Source organism: Oryzias melastigma, linkage group LG21 (genome assembly GCF_002922805.2).
Source record: "Oryzias melastigma strain HK-1 linkage group LG21, ASM292280v2, whole genome shotgun sequence".
In the NCBI taxonomy this organism is placed as follows: domain Eukaryota; kingdom Metazoa; phylum Chordata; class Actinopteri; order Beloniformes; family Adrianichthyidae; genus Oryzias; species Oryzias melastigma.
In genome coordinates this window covers 8,772,994-8,792,191 of record NC_050532.1, presented here as the reverse complement: position 1 = coordinate 8,792,191, position 19,198 = coordinate 8,772,994, and the positions used below count along the sequence as shown (strand labels likewise).

General features: G+C 38.4%; 1 protein-coding gene across 4 annotated transcripts in view; it reads left to right on the top strand.

Moving 5' to 3' along the window:
• The first annotated feature begins 566 nt into the window (after nucleotides 1-566).
• The window catches only part of slc39a10 (solute carrier family 39 member 10), a 24,807-nt gene continuing 6,175 nt past the window's right edge, over nucleotides 567-19,198 (top strand). The window contains exons 1-3 of one of the 4 annotated variants that reach the window (XM_024286897.2): nucleotides 567-718; nucleotides 8,702-9,832; nucleotides 9,945-10,122. In XM_024286897.2, coding sequence (XP_024142665.1) covers nucleotides 650-718; nucleotides 8,702-9,832; nucleotides 9,945-10,122 — 1,378 coding nt within the window. In that variant the 5' untranslated portion in view covers nucleotides 567-649. Of the gene's footprint in view, nucleotides 719-5,846; nucleotides 6,483-7,285; nucleotides 7,723-8,701; nucleotides 9,833-9,944; nucleotides 10,123-19,198 lie in introns of those variants that run through there. The other 3 variants (XM_024286901.2, XM_036209640.1, XM_036209641.1) reach the window with 3 other exon arrangements.

Below are 19,198 nucleotides of genomic sequence, written 5' to 3'. Positions count from 1 at the left end.
TATTTCCTCATGGTATGCAACTGTTTGAACTTTTTTCTCCAGAATTGTGCCCTACCATGAAAACAGTTATTTAGAAAGAAAAGGACACCTCTTTCAACTTTCTCAATACTTAACGAGCCCAGTGAAATATGGAGATCCTGCTTGGTTCTTAATAAGGATATTGTGAGTTGTTTAACTTGCAATAAATGTTATTGTATCTGCCTATATTTATGTATGTTTTTATTTAGAGCAGAAAAAAAGTGTTAATAGATTTTTAAATATCAATAAATGTGATATTGTGATTGGGTAAGACGATAAAGAATTCTAAATGAGAAATAAAAAAACAGGAAATAAATGGAATGAGCAAATATCACTCTCAAATTCATTATTTCTGTTTGGTAAAGTTGTTTTTCTTTGTGTTTTCAGTGTTTTCTTTATATCTTTTATATGGCATGGTAAATACACAGTGTTGCCAAGGTGCTGCATTGAATTAACATCAAACCTTTAAGACATAAAGCACATAAGCACCTGCATTTAGCCTGAGAAGGCTCTGTCTCTGCTGCTCTCCGCTAAATGCGTAAGCTTACAGCAGTCCCATTGCAGATTTGGAGGGAAGTGACGTAAAGCTGCTTTCTGAATCCACCAACCATCCGCTCAGTGACGTAAATCCATGCGGACTTTTCCTTTTTTTATTTTTTGGTACCGAGCGGAGAGGAGATGCACACGGCACTCGAGTGAGGTAACTATATAAAAAAAACCCTCCACTTGTTTTCATTCACTCCCACAACATGGACCGTGGTAGCGTTAGCTACGGTGTACGGTTCTAAAATTCCAGTTTTACACATTGATAGCAGAGTTATCGAAGTAGCGCGAGGCTCTTTGGAGACACGAAGCTAATTTCCTGTGTGGTCTGCTAGCTAACAGTAGCTGCTTTAATTTCGTGTCTGTTTCAGCGTTTGCGAATGGGGCGCGAGGCTGAGTGGGATATTTAAACAGCGTATTAGCCAAACGTATTAGCCTTTGCTCGGGACAAACGCTCGCGCTTGTTTAGTGGTTCGGTTTGTGTTTTTTAAAGTATCAATGACGCGGAAGAGCCGCGGTCGCCTTTATTAATGTGTGTCGTGAAGGCGCACCACGTGCAATTGCGGTCGGGTAGCAGATGGGGAAGTATAGCCGCTCTGCTTCTGTACTGCAGAGGCTCGTCGTGGTCAAGCTGGACTTTGATCCACGTTTATAATATTCCGCTGCCTGTGTGGCACGCGGCGCTCTGTACAAGTTAGCATCTGTCGGGATGGAGGCGGCTTTTCTCTCTCCCCCCGTCTGTTATACAGTTCAAATAGGTTTCATTATGGTGAACAATTGTAATGTGATTGGCCTAAATCAGAGTCTTTAAAGGCTTAATGCTGTGAAAGGCACGCGAAGCAAACCGCATTTAGGGACTAAAACCTCCACATGAAGTAAAACTGTAACGCTCTAGTAATCTAACTTAGTTATTAACTCATTTTTTTGTAAATGTCTCTAAAGGTTGGCTTGGATCTAAAGTGAGGCATTGAGAAAGAAGTTTGCTCACTTCTGATTCAGGGTTTTTGTCCCTGTTGCTTACCGTACAAACCCAGCCCACATTGCACCAACATACCCTTCCATGAAGGTGATTCATGTTTACCACTTTCAGTAATCCAGCCAGTTAAAAACATCCTACTGGACATGTTTAGGTAGCTCGATTGTTTTTATTTGTGAAATAGTTGAATGAACTGTTTTATCATTTTTGAGTTGTATTTTATTAAGCTGTGAGTGTCAGTTCCTTAATAAAACTGGAAACTTTAGTCATAGTCAACTGGTACCGGTAGTCATACTTTCTATCAAAATACTGAGTCATCTATCCTGTTGAGTAAAAAAAAAATCCCTAACCAGATGGACTAGTTTGTCCCTCCGTATTTTTTGTTGCTCAAACAATAAACTGTGTCAGCATGAGTACATTAGCAGTTTAATGAACTTTGAATTGGTGAACAATTCTTGCAAATTACCAAGGCTTCCATCCGTGTTAAATTTTCTTATATTAAAGCAATTTTCACAGCTGGAAGTTAATTTGTTAAGGATGTGCTTTGAACTTTAAGACTCTAAACTTGATGTCAAGTAATGGAAACAACAACATTAAAAATATGCTAAAACCATAACATATTGCAGCAACATTTAAAAAGTTTTATTGTCTCAATTAAATATTTTGATTTTGATTACATTTCCCTGCTGTGATGATTCTTTGCTCTTTGTGTTCCTGTTGACATTTTCTGCTGTTCAAAAGGTTCGGTTGTTTGAGACTAAAAATAGAGTAAGTTTGTCACAGTTGACCAAAAATTATTACCAGAACAAAATTTGTAATCTGCCAGAAAGTCTGAAATAAAATTATCTTCTCATTAGCTGTTTTTCCATTGACTATGAAATTGTGCGAATTGGATTTCCAATAATACATTTCCATAATCGAAACATATCAATTAAAAAAATAAACTCAGATTTATTGAAAAACGTTTTTGTGCTTGGAGGAGGTTGTTTTGGAGGCGTATCAAACTGAAATATTTTACAAAACTCCCGTGAAACTTTATTCAAATTAAATGAGTCACATGACCAACAATGACTGCAGAGCCGCTGCACAGGTTGGGCCACAAGAGGTCTCACAGCGTCACACAGCTCATCAAAATTGAGTGTGTCATGCAAAATTGTTGGATCTATAAAATCACTAACAATGACTTCCCAAAATTGTTTCATCAGTGGCTGCTCCCTGATTAAGACGCCAGCATCTCCTTTGAAAGATGATGATGAGCGCTAGTGAAATGACAGAAATTTGAATGGATCTGCTGTAAATCAAAGTACTGATCACGTCTGTTTTCATGTTTTTGAATGACTTATCGCATGAGTTTGTTTGTGTTTATTCACATAATTATAATTTAGTGGAAACAGAGTAATTGCAAAACTGTGTTGTTGTTTTTTTGACATGTCTAGAATTTTGATAAAGTTTTGTGCACGTGTAATGGAAGCAGCTACTGAGTACTGGAGTTATAAGATTTGTTTTTCTTTTTTTTCTTTTTGTTGTTTAAAATGTCATAATATGTGTACATATAAGATGATCTTTTTTCTTTATTCCCCAAATTATTTGTCATAAAAGTCACTAATGAAAATGGATTAATAACAGATCTGTTGCTGCAGTGGATTTAAATTTCTTTTTTGGTCTCACTAACAGCAGAAAGTTTAAAATGCTTTTCTGAGATGCACAATGTCATGAAAATTGACAAAATGCATCTATTTCTTGCTTAAATAAACACTAAAGTACAGCTTATATTGTCATATTTAACACATGTGTGTATTTTGCATGAAAGTGATTGGCTGGTCAGGTGGTGTAAGTTTTGCACAGGCTTTATGTCTGCACTCCCTCATGCCTCCCCACCTCCCTGTGCAAATTAGTTAAGTCACTGGACTCAAAAGCCTTAAAACATACAACCCATTGGAGCGTTAGTTTGTTAGCCTTGGAAGGGTTTTAATCCTGCTTTGTTGGAATCTGGGGTCTCTTTTAGCAGTTTGTTTTAAACAGGTAAGCAGAATTTTTATTTAATCGTCTTTCTGGTGATATTTCTTTGACGTCTCCACTGTGTTTTTCTTTCAAATTGTTGTTTGTTGTGTGTATCTGGTAAAGCGCTGCGGTCTGAAACGCTCATGCGCTGCGATGAGCAGGTTTCCAGGCCACAGAGCATCAGCTGTGCACCTGTGTCTTGGCCACTGCCGCCCTGCGTCATTTGTTGTTGCAGCTCCCATGTTCCTCGTTTAAGATGAATGGGACAAATTCAGCGTTTGACTCAACCCAATTGTACTTATCGGCTGTTATCTTCAAAGAAACTGCCTGATGGAATTTAGATTCTAACTGGATGATACATGTAAACACTTCTGTGACATAGAAAAAACGCCGTCTAAATGTTGTAAAAATAACAGGTCAGTACATTTTCAGAAGACCCATCAACCGCTAGACTTCACTGAATAGCTGGACTATCAGACAATTACTGTTTTGACCTGACAAGATGACAAACCCCATCATTGTTTTCCCTCGAACTTTGCTGCAGTAATGCCTGTAAACATGGGTTTGTGCCTCCGCAGGAGTCTTCTGCGCCGTTATGTCATGCTCTATAGACGTCGGATTGTCTGTGTGCAGCCCTGTTAGATAAACCAGTTATATTTAGTGAAAATACTGTACGTTGAATTTTTCCCCTTTTTCTAAATATATATATTTTTTTCCCCTGAACACTCCCATAGACCATCTGCTGATAGTTGGCTCCATGTAGCAGCTGACATCTGCCCCTTTTCACACGCCTCTGGCCTTACTAAGAAAAACAAGAACTTTTTAATGTTTTTTCAGTTTTCACTTTATTTACTCTGCTTGTACTCTTCTTTGGGTAAAGCTTAGGTCATCTATCCTCCTCGTTTAGCAGCGTGATCATACTTTAGGAACGTAATCATGTCTGATGTAACAATCTTCTCACTGGAAACGTTCCTTCAAAAAAATGTTCCAAGAGATTCAACCATAAAAAGTTTTAGCTTTATTTTGAGTATCTAGAAAACATATTTTTTGGGCCCAATCCAATTTTTTATATAAACAACTTCTTTATATTTTATTTTTGCTTGAGAAAAAAAAACAAAAAAACACACATAACTCAGATGCCTTCTATCAAAACCAAAATATTTCTAAAAAATTCATCCTGCTCCTGCACAGACATTGGGTTGTTACAGAGATGAGAGGGTTTTTTTTCATGGTCGTGTGAGAATCATATGAAACAGCTTAGGGGTCCAGTGTCTTTATTTTACATACTTTCTCAAAGAATGAACAGTTCTTTCATTGCATACCTCATCTGTAATCTGTTTGCAGCCGTGCTCGTTAATGCCATGAATTAAAATCAGAAGCCAGTAATTCTGACATACAGCTGTTCTATAGCAAAAAAAAAAATACAATTCCATTGTCCAGGAGACAATCTTGTTATTAGTGAAATGGATAGCTGACTACACCACACCAAATAGGATCTATATGCATTACTATGCCATTTATATCCCAAAATTTCTCATGAAATTGAGTATAAGTTGCTTGGTGGGAAGGTGAGCAAGAAATAGAAGTCATTTTGCATCTTTTGATAGAAAATTGTTGAGCAATTGCATTTATTTTCCTTTTTGAACTAGGAACATGTTTAGTCTAAAATTAGACTTGTCTTGAGTGCAAATCGAGATGAGAATGAGGTACAGTGTTCTCTCAGTTAGCGTTTCTAAAAATAATCCTTGATAAGTAAAATCCATGGAGTCAACTTTATTTTTTGCAATTATTGTAGATGTTTGATCCCTTCTCTGCACACTTTATACATATTTCTCAGACAGATAACATTTTCACACTTTTCTCTCTTTCTAAACTCTGAAAGTTCAAACCTTATGAAAAAAAATGAGTCTAGTTTTATAGAATGAAACCACAGATTGGCCAGTGGTCAACAATTTATCTAGATTTACTTAACTGAATTCATTCTGGAAATGAGAAATGGCATGTAGGGGGTTGGATAACAACAGTCTACAGCCAATCAGGATGCAAATCACGCCACTGTGAAAAACAAACAAAGAAAAAACCATACAAAATTGTACTAAATAAACAGCAAAACCACAAAAGATGAACAGCGATATAGCAAGTGACCACCATAACTGCTTTGATCTAATAGAAAGAAACAATGGAAATTTGTTGCTGCAATATCTTATAATATTGTTATTTCTTGTTTTCTTGGTCATTTCTTTAAAGTGGACTCCTACTTGTTTCGTGCAAAATCATCAGTTTTTGACTCCTAATTGAATAATCAATCGTATGTAGTACTTTCACAGTGCACAGAGAAGGAGTTGATACTGCCTCAGGACTGTCGGATACGCTAAAGCCTAAACAAAAGCAGAGTGATTGTACTTACTTGATGAGATGAGTGGCCTGAGTAGTCGTGAGACGAATGCATTGGTGTTGATTGCATCCCAGAACACTGAAAAACATTGTTTTAATCCTTGGCCCATTAAGTTGTAAAGTTGTGTAGAGTAATGTGGGTTAATGTGTAACCTTAATTAAGAAAAAGACAGCACACTTTTGCCAATAAAAATATTGTCTTCTTTTTTTTTTTTTTTTTTTTTTGCATGAAGTTGGTTGGTGAAGCGTTGGGAAAGTGAAGCTGAGAAAGCATTTTTTTCATAAAATGTCAAATACAACAGCGACTCTTATTAGAAAAGGCTGGAGGCTGCCTTGTAGCTCCGAGGGTGTGCTCTTAAAAATAAGTCTTCCTTCTGCCTCAACCTATCTGCTGCTCGGTTCAAAGGTCACCGCCGCCTCGTGTTTATAAACACTGTCTTGTCTGCGGCGGGGAAGCAGTCTTGTAAGCTCTGTTAGGCTGACTTCCATCATTCAGGTTTTGGTCAGAGTTTCAAACACTAATTATTTCAGAGAAAAAAAATCATCAAAGGTAAGTGACTTTGCTCAGAGTCTTAGTGGATGCTGATACAGGGAGTGCTTTGCAGGCAATATCTTTGTTGTTTTCTAATTTCTTGCTTTGCTTTATGGCCTTTTCCAGTGTGGGATGTAAAATTATTGGTTGAACAAGCTGCATGTGCTCTGGTGTGTAATCATTTTGTCCAGTTTACTGAAATGTCTGTGACTACGAACCGAAAACAACTTCCACTTTTTCTGACATACTGTGGACAGAAAGAAAAGTTCTATGAGCTCCTTATCACATGACTACAATCTCCTGTCATTTTGGCAACGATCAAGGCTTTAAATTAATGCTGGTATTATTTGATTGTTTGAACTGCTGTATACATGTATTTTGTAAAACCAATGTTGGGCACATTGGGCACAATTGGGCACACTTTTCCCCCAAATGTCTGAACTGACCATCATTCAGTTGAAACAATAAAATCGCCAAGAAGCAAAGATTAACGGAGCGTCAATGCCATCAAAATAGTTTGTCTGTCTGCAGCGAGAGGCTTTGGGTCCTATGGCATTCATCTCCAGTGACTTGTTTTACCCAACTCGAGCTTGGATCAGATGCAAAACCTCTTGTCCACTGCCTTGGCACTTCTAAGGAGCAGTTGGCAATTCGCAGTCACGTCATACTGTCCAACAAATATTGCCCCATTTGTCAGACTTACTGGGATAAATCTAGTCCACTTCTACACAAAACCAAGAGCTTCATGGATCAACATGTGAAGGCCATAAGCCAACAACCTGGGATATCTCATACCTCCATCAGATTTTAAAAATAGTGGTAGTTGCTGCAGATTCTTGTGTTAAGAATGTTTTTGTGCCTCGTTTTCACTTGCAATTTTTGGAGTTTCCGTCTTGTAGAATCCCAGAAAGAAACAAGTGTGTATACATTTAGATGTTTTGAGTCGTTGAAGCTGGTCTGTAGTCCCCTTTGTTTTATCATTTGTTTTGTTCTTCTCAACATACTTTGCCTTCCTCGTGGTGCCTTGAGATGTACTTCCAGTTTCAACTTTTCTAACAAGTTGGTAGCTAAAAAGTCCATGCGTGTTGTCTGGTCTGCGCTGTCTGCCGTGTTCCCATTAACCAGCAACATCCCTCATCTGACCTCCCTTTGTCTCTCCGCCCCCACCCTTCACGCTTCAACCACCCACAGGCTTCACAAGAGACCTTATGAGGATCATTTGACTGGAATGATATTGCTGCTTCAGGCTTTTAAAAGTGTAAGAAAACAAGCAATTTGTTACTCAATCCTCAGTAGAGAGTTTCTCGAACTCTAGAATACTTCCCGATTTGGTCTGATTTATTTATTTATTTTTAGAGGTAAAAGTGCAGCAGCTCTCAAATGTTTGATTTTCTGGAGGCAGCAACAGCCAGTCAGTTTTTTTCACATTTTGTAGAAAATCTTGTTCGCCTTTTCTGATTGTCTCTACATCAATAGGTCATCGGTTTTCTCTGAATGATAAAACACACAGCAATATTATGCAACTAAATTGGTGTGGCTTTCTAACTGTTATATTAATTTACTTTAATTTACCTGGAAGCTGCACTTCCTGCAAAGGAGACCTTAAATGTTTCTCTCATAAAATAAACATTGATTTAAATGTAAGTAGTGGACTAAAATCATAGTGTTTTCTGCACTATTGGATGCACCGGATTATAAGGGACTTTGACAACGAATTGTCTATTTTTGAACTTGTGTCATAGATAAGGCATATCAAACTAAAAGGTGCATTAAGCAAGACAAGAGTAGGAGGTAAATTTGTCAGTCAGATTGAACTCTAAAACTTGTTTATGACAAGCTAAACTTCCAACTTTGGTTGCAACAAAAAAGCAGACTTATCCTGCTAAAGCAAACGTTACTGTGACTGTTTTTTTTTTTTTTTTTTGCGTGTTACTAACAGTCTGACACAGCTAAATTTTAGCTGCATTGACATTTATAACAATAAACCCCAACCTTGTTTGCAATTCGTACAAAAAACAGACTTGCATTTTGACAGAACACTGTGTCCTTCTTAAAATCGCTTCAACATCAGGACAACCAGCATAAATCTGTATACAAGGTGGTCTGGATTATAAGGCAAACAATCAGTGTTTTTCAGGCTTTTAGGTGCTCCTTATAGTGTGGGAAATACAATTTGTTCTGTTTTTTTTTCATATTGATTCTTATATATTTAAATGAATCTGCCTCTGTTTTTCCAGGGGACCAGAAGTTTGGGGGCAATGCGAGTCCACGTGCACACCAAGTTCTGTTTCCTGTGTGTGCTCACCTTCCTTTTCCACCAGTGCAACCGTTGCCATGGAGAGGGAGGCAGCCATCATCACGGTGAACACCATCACAGTGCCCACAGCGATCAACAGATTTCCGAGGCTCCTTACGTGGAAGCTACCACAGTGTCCTCAGTTTCCAAGCCTTCCAAGGAGGATACTCTAGAGGAAGAGCAGCGCTTCTTCATTCAGCAGCTTTTCCGGCGTTATGGTCAGAAGGATCGCCTAGATTTCCAAGGGTTTCAGAGTCTGCTCTTTAGTCTCGGTTTGGGGGAAGTCAAGGTTGTGGGTGTGGATCACGAGGATCTCGGTCATGACCATGTTGCTCACCTTGACTTGCTGGACTTGCAGAAGGGGCTACATTCACATTCAGCCTCCAACGAAGGTCCCGATCATGGACACAATTCTAAACACGATCATTCACACAAGCCACATTCCCCGCAGCCACACGCCGATCGTAATCCCACCCCCTGCAGCAAGACTACGGCTGCCAGTCCTGCTGCCAACACAGAACATGACCATGACCACAGTCATGATCATGAACATAACCATGAGCACGCTAAAGAAAGGCGTAGCAACCATGAACATTCTGTGAAACACTTGGAGGATCAAGACGATCATGACCATGACCATGGTCACACACATGATGCAGAGCAGGTACAGACAACAGCCAACCACAAAGACCTGCCTCCTCAGTCTCATGGTAATCATAGTGATGATCATCATCACGTTCATGCTGTACACACAAATATGACCCATAAAGCCATAGAGCCGCCCACTACCCCTCCAGGGCCATCCGAAGATACAGAACCCTCTCCTTCACCAACACCTAACTGGTCCAAACGACCCAGAAGGCCAGAGAGGGTCAGAGGACAAAGGAGGAAAAACAAAAACTCTCCTCCTCCGACGTCTCCATCTCATCATATTCATGATCATGATCACGATGAGGAACATGACCACAGTGGCTCTCATAAAGGCAAAAGAGAGGCACCAGGGGGCCTCGCCGCCCCCAATAAGCAAATGCTCTCTGGACATCCTGGTGGACTGTCGCATCAGCACGAGGAGGTAAGACTTAAAGCGAACATAAATGTTTTTTTAATGTGATGATAATCCCACATATTTGTTTATTCTTTACAACTTGAAGGTTTGCATATTTACCTTCTCCTTCTCTTTACAGTGTCTGAACCTTACTCAACTCCTCTCCTACTACGGCTTAAATCCCGACTCGCTCATTTCCCAGAGCCAGTTCACCTATCTCTGTCCAGCCTTGCTATACCAAATCGACAGTCGGGTCTGCATCCAACACTACCATCAGATGGAGGTGGAGCAGGAGGCGCTAGAGTCTGTGAGCTCAGGTAAGTGCCAATACTTGATTTGCTCTGTTTAAACTGCAAGGACAAAGAAAAACCTTTCAAATTGTGTTTCACTAAACCAAAAATGTCACCCCTGTTAAAGTTTTGCTTCAAAAGCAATCTGTAGCTTTTCTATTTGTTGGTACTCAATGTATTCTGTAAAACTATGGGCTCAAATCTGACTTCCTAGTTTTGGGTTTGTATCTAAATTCCAAAGGAAATCTCTGGAGCTCAAATGCATTTCGTGTCAGCTTGTCATCTGAAGAAGATAACACCCACAAAGCATTGTCTTTTAACCTCTGACCACCCCAGCTTGATCTCTGTCATCACTGCTTCTTTGATCAATAGATCATTGTTCAGTGGTTTAAAGCTAATGGGCCAATGATGAAGTTGTCATTGTTGGTGTGTTTCCAGCATTGATTGACCGGATCAAAACACTGGACCACTGCATGTTATCTTGGTAAATATCAGGGAGTTACAGTTGGTTTTTCGCATCGTCTCAGTGATTAGTTCATCTCTTTGAAACTATGTGGGAGGGCTTAGTGGCTTATTATTAGGTTTAAGCCACTTTTGGTTAAGAAATGGTGTGTTTTGAGGTAAATTTAAGAAAGATGCACACCATGATCAAATCATGTTTTTAAGGGCTTCTTAGAATCACATTCATGTCAGTCTACTTAGTCTTTTTTAAAGGGTTGTATTGTTTACACAACCATGTTTTTGTTTTTGCTTACATTTTTGTTTAGTTCATACCTAAGTGGCCTTTTTTACTGACTATAATCCTTTATGCTCAACTTTGGAAAAAAAAATAGTGTGTAGCTGGAGAATAGGCATAAAGGTGTAGACGTCATCATATTCTGAAAGCAATATGACCATAAAACGCTGCATTTATTTGAAAACACATAACAGTCTTGGGGTGCAGGCCTGTCAACCGTCTTATTGCTTTGTTGCACCTGCTGCTTGCATCACTTTCAACATGTCTCAGCAGAATAAGCCGTAAGAAGAAAACACAGACAGGCGTATTAGACTGTGTCAGTGCTTTAGAGCATGAAGATCAGTGACATCCTTTAGTTGGGAGACTGAGTCACTGCTTCTAAATATGCTGCAAACAATCAAGGCTTTAGTACGTATTTTATCCTTATTCATTTCATTTAGATCATTTATTTTGAGGATTTTTTTCCAGCTTTATATTATTTAGCACACGTGGTAGTCCTTCTGTGAATAAAGGTCAACATTCTTCATATTTTTGTCTTCCTCAGAGTTAGATGGATCATATGCAAGAGCGTAGATCAAACATTGACAGTAAATTAACCGAAAAACTGGGTACTGAAAGTCTGTGCAAGCTTCTTTAAGTAATTTCACAGCTTATCTCAAGAGACTGAACCAGTCTCAAGTGTCTTGTACAGCCAGAACAGCAATACTTAATCATCTTGTATTTACACTTGAAGGAGAAAAAAAACTCTAATTTACCAGAGTCTTAAGATTCTATTTGTGAAGAATAAAAAAAAAAAAAATAGGGCTCTGAGGTTTGCAGTTACACAATCTGTGAGGAGTCATAACAAGGCCTTAGTTTTCCTCTTAGGTGTTAACTTCTGATATGGATAACTTAGCCGTGCTGCCATAGAAGGTGTTTAACGCTCACGTGTACATTATCCTTTTTAGTATTTTGGAGGGTTCTCAAAGGTCTGTCATTTTTGTTGGAAGTATTTTAGCTTTTTCTGGTTGTATATTTTTGAAAGCCTCTGGCGGTTATTGAGAAAATGCAAAGCAATTGTATGGCTTATTTCATGAATTCAATTCATTATTCAAATTATACTTTGACAACATATGAACCAAAATACATAAAATCATCTTGTCACCTTGTCTTGATGTTGCTTTGCCTGATGAAGGTGGATCATCTGGATTTATGAGAATCTTTATTGACGCCTTGTTACCTTGTCTAGAAATTAAAAGTTGTTTCGTCTGAAGCTACATGGAGTGGCAAAACATTTCAAGAACACAAGACAATACGTTGTCACTTCAAGACAGTGTCATCTGGATAAATAAGAATCTTTGAAACCACGTCACTTTATCTTGAAGTTTAAGTTTCTTTTTCTGAAGCTACTTTGAGTGGTGAAACGTTTCACGAACAGACTATAAGACCTCAATTTCAAGCTGTCACCTGAATGAATGAGAGTCTTCATTGACATCTCACCACCTTGCCTATGAGTTAAAGTGGCTTCGTCTAATGAAGTTACTTGAATGAGTTTCTTCCTGAAATGTTTCAAGAAAAACGGACAACGAATCTTCACCGACATCTTGTCGTCTTGTCATACGAGGGTAATGTGGTGGATTTTCAGGGGAAAAATGTTCTTAAAAGAAACAAACTGAGAGCAGGCAAACCAAAGCTCATTTATTTGGTCCACATTAGAGTTCAGGAGAGCTTTCACACCTACCTAACAGCAAAAACAGAAGACGATAAGGCCACACACCAAACTGTGTAACTGAAAATACAGTAAAAAAAAAAATAGGCTGTTTTCCATTTCTTCTACTTTCCACTCAGAATGGTTCTCCTCATGCTTTTTTGCTTTTCCATTTAGAATGCTTGCCTCTTTTTAGAGACCTATACAAAAGAAGCTACAGCTTGTAGATCTGACACAAACATGTTTAGTCTGAACACCTGCAATGCTACAGGTAGCAGCTTTTAAGTCAAACAATAAAGCTACAGCAGGTGTACCAGTGCCTCAGTGTGCTGCATTACTTCCATACTTTGAGTTGTGCTGAAAGGACATCCCTGCAGTCATCCACAGCCCCATTCAGCTGGCTCTCAATTCCAAAAAACGTTCTAAATCAAGTTAAGTCAAACAGAGACAAATGGAGCTGCAGGCGTACAGACAGACAGATGGATATTTAGGTATTTTTGCTAATGATAAGCATGAAAAAACAGGTCTTTCTTTGAAAGGTTTAGCATGTTCTTAAGTACTAGTTTTAATGTTTTTGGGGATTCACTATTGAAAATACTGCTGTAATGACGTCTGCAAAAATCATTTTGTCAGTTCAAAGCAACCAAAACTGGAATTTCAGAGAGATATAATTTTTTGTAAATCTCTTCTTTTTTGTTTATTTTTAGAATTCTCCAGCACGTGTTTTGACTTGTAGTGAAACAAAATAGCCCATATAAAGCAGAGGTTGTCAGTGATTACTACTGCCTGGGACTGACCGGCTTTCTGCCTTTTATTATAATCTCAAAGTTCTTTAAAGGTGACTAATCAATGGTTGAGAAATCAAACTCATAAAGTAATAAATGTACCGTACCAGGGCTGGTGAAAGGACAACGTGTTACTCAATTTGAAAGAATCCTACAGTCTTGTAAATAGTACATTAAAACATTGAAATAGGATTTACATAGATGGATGCAACCTATAAAAATAACACATTTATGCAGGTATCCAAATCTAAGTCGGAATTAAACAAGGGTTCCCTTTCTTTTCCACAATATTGTATAATCATTTAGTCTAAATCTAAGAAAATGAAGGTTATAAATGTCTTAAGATCAGTTATTGATGGTCATTTTCTTTATTTTTTGTCATATTTTTCTCTTTTTAATGAAGTTTGACAGAAAATAGGAAATCTATTGTTGGTATTTTGGTCATAGCAGATTCTGCACCACCTCACTTTTTGTAAAATAAGGCTCTAAGAAAATGCCTTTCTACAAAAGAAGCTCCTGACCACTAAGAAAGCGAGCACTTTACAGTTCTGCAGTTGGGTGAAGCAGCTGACTCTTAGGTGCTATTCTCTGAGCCTTTAATTATTAAACACACAGTCCCATCTGTAGAAATCTGTATCTAATGAGCCTCAAGCTACAGCTTGGCACAATTCAGAACAGTCCTAAAAATGATAATGATGAGGAGGGAGACGGCACAAACAAGTCAAAAGGGCAGCAGCGGCTCCTTATTAGTGGAAAAACACGAGGCATTAGATTCTCCAAACTGCTGCAGCCAGATTCGACCGCGGACATCAGCGCACTCCGCCGAGCTGCCTCTCATCTACCTCCTGCTGGACTTCACGGGGAGCTCCGAAAATGTGCCGTTGTTTCTCGCTGATTTCCACTCCCTCTCTTTTTGCGCGGTGCCAATTAGGGGAGCCTAAGCGACACCGCAGGGCCATTTTTCTGAGCCACGGCTCACAGGAGATGCGTAATTGGAGAGAAGCCACAGACCAGTTGGTCTCCCTTTTTTTTATTTCTCTCTCTTCTGTTCTTTTATCACCGCATTCAATTGCCTCACCGCAACCGCCTGCCCACCTCCCCATCTGCATACACACAAAGCCACCTCTGTAAAAAAGTAATGAAACACAGTAGATGTGCCGTGCAAGTGTGAAGGTCCTACGGTGATGGGCTGACTCCTATAGAGTTGTCTCTCTGGGACGTAGGCACCGATAACGACAAAATAAGGAATCGGCCATCTGTAAAACTTTCCTTTGTAGGGCACATTGAAAATGGAAAGGTAAGGACAGAAGCATGAAAGTGAAGGTTATCGTGTACCTGAGGTTCAGTAAAATACATTTAGATCGTCAGGCTTCACCTTTTACAAACTACCTTATCTTATATTTAATGCACAGAAATAGTTTAAAATCATTTAATTGTTAAAATCCGACGCCTCAAAAACACACTACGGCCCACATGCATTGAAAAGTAGAGCTGTCAGCCTCGGACTGCAGGTTTCTGCTCTGCCCACCCATGTGTTGAAGTGCCTGTGGGCAAGACTGCTTCTTTTTCTTCTTTGCCTTTCAGCTGCTCCCTTTAGGGGTCATCACAGTGAATCATTCGCCTTTATCTATCTTTCCTCTGCATCCCCCTCCCTCACACCAACCCACCCCCATGTCCTCCTCGACCACATCAATGAACCTCCTCTTTGGTCGTCTTCTAAGCCTCTGTCCTGGAAGCTCCAACCTCAGCATGCTTTACCAACGTTATCGCTCTTCCTCCTCTCAACATGTCATCTCAATCTGGTTTCCCTGGCTTTATCTCCAAAACATCTAACATGAGTTGTTCCTCTGATGGATTCATGATCCTATCAATCATGGTCACTCCCCGAGAGAACGTGAACATCTTCAGCTCTGCTACCCCCAGCACTTTGGTCCTAAAGGAAGATGGAGAAGTGATGTATAAATAAATATCGGTTATCTAAAACTAACTTATAGTGTGTATCGTACATTGACCTATTAAGACAATGATTTAACAGTTTTTGGCTTGTTAGACTTTAGTTTACTAGTCACAGAAAGCGCGTGATTTATGGTTCATTGTTTTCAGTTTTTTCTCAGTTTTCTTTTCTTTGAACCTTACAGATACGTAATCCATAGTATTTCTGGAGAGCTGTGTGTTAATATCTGAGTTGTGCTAAAACTTAATACCCAGATCAGGTGATTAGCCTCATGTAACACAGAAATAGTTGGAATACCTTCACAGTGGTAGATCTTAAGTTCCAGTACATAGCAACTGTGGGCAATCCTGCAGAGAACCAGAGACTTGATGTCAGGATGATAAACTGTTTTATTTGAACTTTGATTAGCAAATTATTTTTGGTAAGGTATACCAGGGGTGGGATTATATAAATTCACTTCCTCCCACTCCTTTTCAAGCAATCTATGATTTGTTGCCTAATTTGATACGTCTTTGTATGGATGTAAACTTCTGTTGATTGTAGTGTTTTTTTTTTAACTGTTCTTGCTTTAATTGCTTGAAATTAATAATTTTCAATCCAGTTCCAATCAAAAACTTAGTGATGGAATTCAATAAATAGTGCTTTTAAACATCTAACAGGAGTGATTTTGCAGACCAGCAAAAACACAACATCAGTATGATTTTTGTCCTCTGGAAAAATGGAAAAAGACCCAGTGGTCTTTTAATTATGATTATGCGGTTTTTAGCCAAAATAAAAAAGCCTGTGTTGTTATTTTAATACCCATTTTCTGTAGAGTACCAGGAGCTCATTAGATATTTGCCTCTGGGTCGTGGGTGGGACAGTTGGCACAGAAGTAGCTCATCAGTGATATCCCAGCATTCCTTTGTTTACGCTCTCTTCATCTAACTTACAGCTACTCACAACCTCAAGCTAACAATTAGTGTAGCAAAAAATATGGTAAGCAATATTGGAGCATTCTGCCGTAGAGTTTTGAGCCAGAAAGCATCTCGGGCGAGGAAAATTTAAGACATTCAAGGATCTATTTGTCTTGTACCTTGTTTTACCTAAAAACTAATACCTAGCAAATTACTGTTTTCTGCACTAAAGGGTGCACCAGATATTAAGGCACACCATCAGTTACTGGTCTTTTTTTCAAACTTGTCATATATAAGGCACACCAAACTGCCCTGTTTTTGTTATATTTATGTAACATAAGCCATGAAATATGTATTTTCTTTTAACTTTAAGAGAAAAGATGACAAACCCACAATTTTAATGTGTTGTTGGTACCAGTCAAGATGAAAGTCATTTTTAATAAACATTGCCCTAGTTCAGCGACAACAAGCACAGCGCTAACTTTGATGTGACATTGAACTGGATGCTGCATTAATAAAAAAAAAAAAAAAAAAAAACTTTTTCCCTCCATCTTTTTTTGTCTAGTTTTGAAATCTGTCCTCTGACAGCTTAAATGATTGTGCAGCTTTCACACTTTTTCTTTAGTGTCATGGCCGCTGCCTTTAATGAAAAATGGGAAGGAGTAGGAGTCCACTGAAACGTCACATCATGTTTTTTAATTTAGACGTTGTGCATCATCACAAGGACACAGAGATTGGCGGTATGGAAAAAGTTGGCCTTTTTGTGAAAAAGAACTTGAGTAGAAAAAGAATGGATGGAAACCGTCCATAGACAATACTATGGAACTATAGAAGTAGTTTGAACTTTTGGTTACAAGACATTTGCTTTTGTTGTTTCAAACACAGTTCAGTTATTAGATTCTAATTGAACAGCAAATATCGGTTTTATTTACTTCCTTTATGTTATTCTTCTTTATAACTTTCTATAAAAGGAAACTTACCTCAAAGTATTAGTGTTGTTGCTGCCGTTACTTCTCATAGACTCCCAGAACCGCTATTATTAAACATCTTCCAGCAGCAGCTTTCACGCTTTCAACAGCCGGAGGGTAGAACCTATTGTTTTAGACAATTTGTTCTGCTTTTTATGCTGCTGTGCTGCATTCCAGGGGTTAAGAGGGCAAACAGTTCATTACCAGGATGAAAACTGTCCATGATGGGGTTCCTGACCTTTAGTGAGCAAAGGAAGGTGGAGATGTCCTCCAGAGAGGACGAGGGACAGTTGTTATTTCCTCTGCTGTTCTGGTGACCCCATAAAGAGCCTTACATTTTGATGTTGTACACCAGCGCGTGCTGCGTTTCGGAGGGGTTGAAGGTCATCAGCAGGTCTCGTTTCCGTCCAGGTTTGTGTATCAGTAGATTCTGCTGGGACTTCCCTCCAATCAGGCTCTTTTCGTCGGACCCAAATGCACAGTTGTGTGCTTTTGTAATTGATTTGTGCGTGGTTTGTCATTGGTAAATAAAGGTAAGATCGCCCCTTGTTTGGTTAAACTCCCTTTTATCAGGTTATGTCTCTGTGTGAAGCAGAACACTTGAGTAGAGTTTTTATTTTATAATTCAAACCGTTGTGTTTGCAGACATTTATATAGATTTTTGTTGATGTTTCTGAATATTCTTTTTCCAAAGCTTCACAGAATCTTTTCACCGTGACCTGGTTTGCCTTGAGAACAACTGTAACCTTATACTTTGCAGTAATGCAGCTGGGAATCTCTTTAAAAGGGCAGCCTGACCTTTTTCCATACAATAACCCAGAATCTGTCTTTGGTCTGATTTTCATACTGATTCGTTTCGCTCTTTTCAAGAATTCTTTCATTTTACACGGCCAACTCAAGAGATAAAATCAAGCAGAAATGAAATTATTGTATGTAGTTTGAAAGTCAAAATGTATACTAATAAAATAATAGTTTCTCTTCTAGAAATGTAATTAATGATTAGGATTTTTAAGAAAAGTGTTTCGGTGAAAAATGTGAAGAAATTTTATTTTTTTTAATTTATTGCTTTAAATACTTGGATAAAAACTTTTACTGTTTCAAGTTGTTTGTAAAAGCCAGGCTTCTAGACCTTAAGGGGGTTTTATTTGCCCTTTTTGGTCGATATATATATTTCACGTATGTCTTTTTCTTGGTTGCAATTTCAAAGGTGGCGAACAAGATGCTTTTTAGGTGTCAAAAAATATGAGAATCTTAGACGCAGAACTATATTTAATGAATCTAGTGTCAAAGTAGAACTTAAATACAAGTGTGGAAAAAATTTAATCTGAAGCACCTTATCTGTCGCACAATACACAGAAATATAGACATGAACTTCACCTTCTCTTTCTTATTTGGGAAGTTTGTGAAAGATTCACTTTAGTTTGTGTTGAAGAGAAGACTATGGAAGAAAATGTGTTGCTTTAAGGTGTGGATTTCTGTGTCACACATAGAGTCACACGTGTTCAAAGTCAAAACTACAAAGTGGCAAAACTTGCACACTTGTGATCTTATGTCAAAGTTACAGACATGGAGTCACACAGGTGTGTTTTTATTTCGCACTCGCACAGTAAATAGCTGAAGAGCAAAAAATATACTTTCTTTGATATTGAAAGAAAACATCAATTAATGCACAGATGCACAATTTATTCTTCTATTAAATTATCAGAAATAACTTCTCTCACACACAATTAGCATGAAAAGGAGGTAATTCTTTGTTCAACAAAATGATCCCCAAGAGTCAGTCTGTACAAATGTTTTTTCTTTTTTTAATTTTAGGGGTAAAATAAAACTTTTTAACATGGAACTCAATAGGTAATCCCTCACATTTCCAACCAGCCTCTAGTGGATTTTGGTGGAATAAAAACGATAGAAACAATTGAAGAGAAATGACTTGATAGACACTTCTCCATCACCTACACGATATGTATGGTCATAACGCCCAGCACTACCCCTAATAATATACTGGTTTTTAAGTGACACCTGCAATAAAAAAAACAAGAAAAATGAGCATTTTCTTGTGAAAATATTTCATTCTTTT